Source organism: Melanaphis sacchari, unplaced genomic scaffold (assembly GCF_002803265.2).
Source record: "Melanaphis sacchari strain LSU unplaced genomic scaffold, SCAv2.0 Contig22_pilon_pilon, whole genome shotgun sequence".
In the NCBI taxonomy this organism is placed as follows: Eukaryota; Metazoa; Arthropoda; class Insecta; order Hemiptera; family Aphididae; genus Melanaphis; species Melanaphis sacchari.
In genome coordinates this window covers 2,827,151-2,835,866 of record NW_020271107.1, presented here as the reverse complement: position 1 = coordinate 2,835,866, position 8,716 = coordinate 2,827,151, and the positions used below count along the sequence as shown (strand labels likewise).

The window sequence follows — 8,716 nt, the reverse complement described above, 5'->3', positions numbered from 1 at the left end:
CATTTATTAAAAAGTTCGAAATGCTAATCTTAGATTCTATTACATTCTTTTTAAACTCTGCAGTCTCGATCAATAAGCAACATGGTTTCCGTCCGAGAGGTTCAACTGAAACTTATAACTACTTTCGCGTTATGATGCCTTTAAATATAGATCACAGATGGACGTAATTTATACAGATTTTGTGAAAGCTTTTAGCTCTGTGAACAATTAAACACTTGTTTTTATATTGGTGACAGTTGGCCGGTTCGGCTACCCTCTGATAGATTGGATATGTTCTTATTTACTAAATATAGGCCTCAATGGGTTACATTTTTCGGCTCCAAATTTCGTATATTTATAGCGCCGACGGGTGTTCCTCTAGGTAGACATCTGTTTCCAATCTTATTTTCGCTATTCAAAAATAGTTTATCAAATGTCTCTCGACACTGCAAGTTTCTGTCGTATGCTGATGATATAAAGATTTTTCTTAAAACCGTTGTCCAAGATGATTGCATAATCTTATAGAAAGACTAGGACAAATTTGTTGAACGAGCTATCAAATATTGGGTTATCTCTTAACATCGATAAATGTAAATTTATGACCTTCACTATTCCTGTTTCCCTTATTTATTCTCCTACTTAATTAACGGGACCGTTCTTATTTCTGTTGATAGTGGTATTTGCAATCTTGGTTTCATTTATAATTTTTCGATGTTTTGACCATATTACGTGCAAATAAAATAAAGTATTAAGTTTTATAAAGATAATTGCTGAAGAATTTAAACTGTCAAAGTATTTTAAGGCGTTATACTGTACACTGGTCAGATCCATCCTTGAGTATGATTCCGTGGTGTGGAATCTTTACTCAATAATAATAAACAACCAATAAATCAAACGTGTCCATCGTAGATTTATCAGCTTCGCTGGGTTCAAATTGATTATCATCCATCCGCTTCACGACTACGACCCAGTTTTCTTAAACTTAAATACCCTATCTCTCGCCGATCGCCGTCTTTCTCGTGACTTAACTTTCCTTCAAAATCCCATCTATGATAAAATTGAATTTCCTTCTTTGCTTCAATGGCTGCACATGAATTGCGTCCCGATTTATAAAAATTGATAAGAAGGTACACAAAGAAGGCTTTATCTAAGCGACTACACGAGTTGCATCCGACTTTATCCACACGATTATTTTATAATTATATTTTTTTCCTCAGTTATATTTTAAATGGGCAGGTAACTTTTAAGCAGATTACACTTTTAGTTTGTATACGGGAAGGAAAATGATGTTTTTACATCTTATGATTTTTTAAGTATTAATTTAATTTTTTAATACTAATTTAATTTATATACCTACTTCTAATTGCAAAAAAAAAAAAAGACAAAAAAACTATATTTTTAACCTACCGATAGTTTTAATGTGCTTTTGACAGTCTTAAGTCTGTAGAAAAATAATGTTTTTATGTTGGGACACAACTCGTGTACTCGATAAATATCACTGGGATGCAATTCGTATACTCAATAAATATTGTCGGGACGCAATTCTTGTGGAAAATGAATCTTGGGACGCAATTCGTGTGCACCGCCTTCAACACGCATTAGCTTCAGAATTCTAACGCGCCCTATCGTTACGTTGCTCCGTTCTCTGCAACATTATATGTTACAGATTTACCAAAATAATGATACTCTCTCTCGCTGTATGAGGCAAGCCATTAAAGACACTTTCTTCTCCTATTTAAATTGATTATATCATCATAATTTATAGCTAAATTATAAATTTATTTTTGTTTTTTATCCTATGAAGTATAAAATGTATATATTCATGCATATTTTGCAAATTTAAATACAAATTACTGTATTATAATTATATTGAACTATCGCCTGTAAAATAAATTAATTAATTAATTGACCGAAATCTTTAGATAAGTAATTTAGATTCCAAATTATAAACAGTACTTAAAAACTATAAAATAAAAATAAAAACAAAATTATTGGCAACTAACAGCTCCTAAAATATAACCACTCGGCTTAATATTTATAATGTCAAATTATTTCGTAAAAATTTCACATTTGTAATACTTAAGTAATAGTGTATACTAAATATATGTATATATAAATATTTAGGTACATATAGTACCTATTTTGTGTATTAGTGAATAGATAGGTCTACTGTATAATGAATCATTTATAATTTATAAATATTTACTATGTATTATACAATATAACCACTAACCAGTTTATGCATATTCTAATTAAATGTTTATTATCAAGTATTAATAACAAAATTATAATTATGTTTTATTCTGGCTCATATGCTCCTAACTGTCCCGGTCTCACCAAGCTCTAATTGCATACGTATTAACGTATATCATTAAAAATTATCAATTTGCATCAAAACATGATAACATTTTGATGATTTTAAACCAATAACTCATTTGGTATAATGGTATATATATATAAATTATAAATCTATAAGACTATAAAATATTTCAAATATAAGTAAACTAATTTATTTATGTACGCATTTATCACTATGTAATATGAACTTATAATCATTGATTTAATACCATTATAAAATTTATATTAAACAATCATTAGTAATGACTAATAAGTAATAAACCAATAACTAATAATATAATCTCACGATATAAATAATATTACACATTTATAAAATTATAATGTATTCTATAATTCAGTCTATTGGTCTGTACTGATATAATGGATAGGTATTAAATATTTACCTACATCGACTACATCGAGTTTCATCCTATCTTTTGGCCCTTTCCTTTTAGTGCAAGTTATAGGTTCTAAAAACTACAGATTGATTTTATTACAAATTAATTTTAATTAGAAGGTACCTCTACTTTCTAACAACTACTAAATCACAATATCATATTAATAGCGATATCATTTTAGCACTAATTGATACCTGAACCTAATATTATGCGACATATAATTTAAATTACTAACATTTTTAAACAAATAAAAATTATTTCCTCTTCATATTTGATTTTAAGAATAAAACTTAAATATTAAATGGTACTATAGTAATAAACGCCACACTGCTAAAAGTGCTAATAAACAAAAAGAAGCAACATAAAACCGTCTCCAGTAGATAAGCTGAATCGGTTCTTATTTGATATTTCGGTTTTATCAGTATAACTCCTATAATTACTAATTAGTTAATAGTAAAAACTTACTAATTAAATTAGACAATGTTAATAATAATAATAATTACATATTGAATTAATGATATACTAAATTTAAACTTAGACCACAGTAGATACTTAGTTTGTAACTAAATCCTACATACTATAATACATAAAACAATTGAACACCTTGAATTTATATATATATATTTGTTTTATCGCATTGTTTATAAGTTCATTGGCTTTAAATTATACTTATTGTTATAATGTACGTACAAATTAAGTTAATTCTTCTAAATACTTTTTATATATCATAAATAATGGGTTTTCATTAATGTACTTAAAAATTAATAGGATAAACACATTTGGAAGTAGCGTTGATGGATGCTCCCTTCCCTTGTGTTTTTTCAAGTCTTTTACAAACTACAAAGTTAATTAATTTACTTATTGTATTAATAGTGTATATAGATTATAAATAATAATAATAAATAAAAAGTATACATATTGTACATTTATAAATTTAAAAATTTATTATTATTTATTACTCGTCTATAGTATAATAGTACCTACCTATTGGAGTTCACTATTTTACTGTTAAATAATGAAAATGTTGAATTGCCTTATTAAAAGGCTATGAGACACCTGAATTAATGTCCATCTTTGCACGTAGATCACTAGAAAATAAATTTACGAGTACCTGTAACAAATGATGAGAAATAATATTGGAGTTGAAAAAAAATATACTAATGAGTACATTAATTCTTAGTCTAGTTTAAATTGTATTCAATATGAAAACGATATTTATACGTACCTACATCAGCAAAATACTGAAATACGTTTTAAAAAAACATCGTAGCAAAACATCTTTACAAATTACGATACGAGGTAAGTATAAGTGTAACTACAGAACTAAAGTTTATCGCTCACAGCTTGCGACAAGCCCGCCAATATCAAGTCAACAGACATGGAGGTAATGTTGTATGACCACGGTTGTGGTATACTACAGGTTTTTCATAACCTCATAGCAACAGCTGCTGCTACTGGTGTAATGGTGTTCCAGTCCAGTTAAACAGACGGTTCTGCTTGTATTATTGTTTTTTTTTTTTAATCATCAAGCTTTTCTCTACGGGCTTTACGGCTCAGCTTAGGCCTCTGCAACTTGACACTTGTGTTCTAGTCAACCATACTATCACAGACCACAGTCAATTTTCGGTTTTCTTTTTTTCAATTTATTTTTCGGTCTTGCGTCTCTTAACGTCTGCCATTCGACAGTGTTTCGAATTCCGACCGTCAAACCGACGACGTTCTGCTCTGACTTACAGACATACGGTCCACTGGTCGGTCATTTGTCCACCTCCGTTATTTTTGTTGTGTATGTGCGGTGTGTGTGCGTGCGTGTAAGTGTGTGTGTGTGTGTGTGTGTGTGTGTGCGCCCCGCGACGTTTGCAGCGTTCGCGCGAGTGTGTGTGAGTCTTGTGTTTGTGTGCGTGTTCCTTTGCGGTTCGCGCCCGCGCGTGTGTGTGTTAACCAACTCTCATATCGGCTATCACTTAACAGCGGCTTAGCGACTTGAGCAATATAACAGCAGCAGCCACCATCGTCGCCACCTTCTCCGGTACATTCTCATCTGCGAACATAAGGTTGACGAAAGCTTTACCACCGTTTTGATATCACTCGACCCGAGCAACAAACCATGTCGTCAAAAATTGAACAGATTCTATTCATCGAACCGCCGTACGAGCTCAAATTCAAAGGTTAGTAATATTCATTACAAAACCGATGATAGTGGATCTATGTGTGTATGTGTGTACTGTTTTGGGACATTTTGGAAGAGAATTATTCTGATACCTCTTTTTATAAACATTCAAAACCCTTATAGCTATGTAGTTGTATATACTGAGAAACATATTACATTAGAAGTAGATACCTCGGAGTCTAACACTTTGGCTTAGTCTACTTGATATGTGTTTGTTGACTTGGTGTCTACCACACTATTATTTGTTTTTTATTTTACTTTTCTATTGATTACTGTTATTTCCATTTATACTACATCACCACCCTTGTTAATAGTTTTCATATCAACTTGTTATATGACGTCTATTCATGTTAAAATCAAAAATACTAATTACTGTGTTTCTATTTTTTTTTTTTTTTTACATTGTATCTTTGATTAACAAAAATGTGGCTTTACTTTTTTGTAGAAGGTAGTTTCTGTTTAAATTACTACAAAAGTTTTAAATTAATATTCATTGTTTTGATCTTCCTAGTGGGTAAAATGTACTGCTTATTTAATAATACCTACTTAACTAATCATTACAAAAACAAATTTAAAATTAATGTTTTCATTGATATTTGCATTATCTACTAAATTATTTGAACTGTGAGATTGTGTACCATTATTAAATTGTGATAAGTAAGGTCTAAACTAAAACAAGAGAGATTACATCAATATATTATTAGTAAATTAAGTTTTTAATTAGAAATATTTATACTAAATAAAATAATAATTTTTAAAGTATGTAGGTAACTAAGTTAATTTTATTTTTTTCATAACTGACATTTTAACTTAATATAGGTACCTATCTAACATAGGTTCTAATTTAATGTTGGTTTTCTATACAACATTTTTTTAAATTTAAAATTTATATAAATCAATTTTTATTAGCAATTATATATTTTTATGTGCATTGGTCATATTAGAAATTGCAAAATATACTTAAATTTTATAAAAAATTAGTGTAACATACAAAACAGTTAAAAAAAATAAATCATTAAAATACTTTTAAAAAGTACCTAAGTAGAATTTAAATAAAAATGTTACAAAAAACATTAGATTACAAATTAAAATTTCAATATATTTATATAATTTTTTAATTGGGTTATTTATAGTAGACAACACATTAATAGTTATATGATCAATAATTTAAGAAATGGACTAAGAATTATTCCTCTGTAAATACGACAAATACCAAGCTACCAAATACAATATAATTAATTTTTAATGATAATAAAAAATATTTTTTTTAACTAAAGTGTTGTTATATGCCTAATAATAGCAATGTAATTCTATGGGGTTATAAACTATATGATCACAGTTAAAATATTTACATTCCTGCTGTTATATTTAATAAACGCTCAATAACTAAGAACAAAATTTAAAATCTACCTTGTTATATACTTACATAACTTAAGAATATACTTAATTTTTAATTTGTAGTATAATTTAAAATTTAGGAGTCATAATAAAAACAGTTAGAAAGGTGTATAATAAATTTGATATTTTATTAGCAACAATAATTTTCTTTATTGTTTTATTTTTTTTATCTTATCATACATTTTTAATGAATGACATAAGGCAGTGGTTCTAAACATTTATTGTCCTAAAAATCTTTTAAGTTTTGATATAGGCTTATAAAATAAGCATGGCTATTTTTATTTTAAATTATTATTTAATATGAATCATAGAAATGTTAAGATTATTAAAATATATTAAACTATTAGATCAAAATTTTTACAGTAGAATATTAACTAACAACATTTATGTTTCAAATAAATATTGCTTAAAGATAATGAAATAGGTTTAAATTAACAAATTTAAAGCTTTATGGACTTTTGATTAAATAAATTTTTACTTAATTATAAATTGATATAAAATTTATATTATATATTAAAGTCACCATATGCACTTATATAATATATTTAACAACTTATTTTTCTAAAAATTTAAAATGGGTGATTTACAACATTTACATGGTTTTTTTTTCTTAGGTCCATTTACTGAACCAGTGCAAACAATAATGTCTTTGAAAAATCCAAGTGAAAAAAAAGTGGCTTTCAAAATAAAAACTACTGCTCCTAAGCGTTATTGTGTAAGACCAAATTGTGGTGAACTTGCTCCTAAAGAAAAGACAGAAATTTCAGGTACCTATAAAGAAATATACATAATTTTTTTTTTATTGATTTGCATCTTTAAATTAACAATCTTTTTTTAGATTTTGTTTCCTTTTTGTCCGATTAATTTTTATTATCAAGCTTATTTACCATTTTATAATATTTTAATGAACCTTAAAAATATTTTTCCTCTATATGATTGTTCTAACTTGCGTTTTGTTCGTGTGTGTTATGAATTTGTTATCCAGTAATATTGCAACCATTCGACTATGATGCCAATGAGAGAAATAAACACAAGTTTTTGGTACAGACTGTTATTATCGATCCTGTTGCTGATTATGGTGAAGATGGCAAAACTTTTCAGGTTACTTCTATGTTTCATAACAATTTTTAAGTCAGAAAATAATAACAAAATAATTTAATCAATTTAAAAAAAAAAAAACTAAAATATTATAAATTTAATATTGTTTTTCTTTTACTTTTTTAGATTATATTTGTAATTTACTTAAAACATTATGTATAATTTAAATAATAATAAATATTTATTTTATTATAGTGGAGAGATATTGAAGAAGGTAGAATAATGGATTCTAAACTCAAATGCTCGTTTGAAATGCCTACAGTTGAACAGTTATTAGAATCAAAAAACATTCATGAAGATACCACGGTAAATTATTTTAATTAGTTCTATTCAACAAAATTAATAACTTTTAATTAAATGTTAACAGGCTGTACCAGAAACAGATCCTGTAGCAAAAGAGATAGAAAAAGTAACTACTGGAGTAATAAAAAAGTTACGTGAGGAAGAGACAATCTTAAGACAAGAAAATATGAAATTGAAAGTAAGAATAATATTTTAATGATATTATTTAAATTTAATTTTTTTAATTTAATTTTATACTTTATAGGAAGAATTATTGCAACTTAAAAATGAATTCAAACACCAGCAATCTCAAAAACGTTCTGTTGGTGGTAGTCAGCATTTGGATATGCAAAACAGAAATGCCAATATCACTCTGATGGTTGGCCTAGCGATAGTAGTAGCATTGTTGGGTATTATTGCTGGAAAATATGTATTTTAGTAAGATATTTTAATTTTACTTTTAAAAAGGAAAAAATTTTAATTTGAAAATAAATATATAATATTAATTTATAAACAAAAAGCAAAAAGTTGTATTTCAAATTTTTAATGCAAATTCTTTGTGCATAGTCCTATCTATTAAGGTCCATAAAAAAAAACATTAATATACTTATATAATTAAGTTGCCATCATTAATTATAATCCAATATCCTATAATTATTCATGCGCATATTAATTTGAAAAAATATTTCTTTATGCACAGATCAATTAGCTTATAAACCCGTTATGGTGCAGGTAATTAGTTGAAGTTTATTTGGTTATTGTTTATTTCTTCTGTGAAAGTTATTTTTTTTTTTTTTTTAGTTTGTTTGAATTTTTAAAATGGTAAATATCTTTAACAGCTAAATATATTGGATTACTGTTATTCTCTCTTTCTATCTTTTTCTAATAGACTAATATTGTATACAAACAAAATGTATTATCTTTATTCTAAAACATGTGTTTTATCTGTCAGTTCCAACTGTTTGTATTTATTTTTTAATAATAAATTATTGTAATCTTGTATGTATTAATATCAAATTCTTATTTATTGGATTTTACTCTTATTCTTTTTATT

The 8,716-nt window shown here is 26.9% G+C and overlaps 1 protein-coding gene across 2 annotated transcripts; it reads left to right on the top strand.

Annotated features, from left to right (window-relative positions):
* The first annotated feature begins 4,230 nt into the window (after positions 1 to 4,230).
* Positions 4,231 to 8,673, top strand: LOC112594362 (vesicle-associated membrane protein-associated protein A-like). 2 transcript variants are annotated; one of them, XM_025339119.1, is made up of 7 exons: positions 4,231 to 4,882; positions 6,897 to 7,049; positions 7,268 to 7,383; positions 7,576 to 7,686; positions 7,748 to 7,861; positions 7,928 to 8,100; positions 8,363 to 8,673. In XM_025339119.1, coding segments are annotated over exons 1-7 (729 nt in total). In that variant the 5' UTR covers positions 4,231 to 4,821; the 3' UTR covers positions 8,364 to 8,673. The 2 variants fall into 2 exon arrangements, with proteins under 2 accessions (XP_025194904.1, XP_025194903.1); XM_025339118.1 differs by lacking the exon at positions 8,363 to 8,673 and having other exon boundaries at positions 7,928 to 8,304.
* The last annotated feature ends 43 nt before the right edge of the window (positions 8,674 to 8,716 follow it).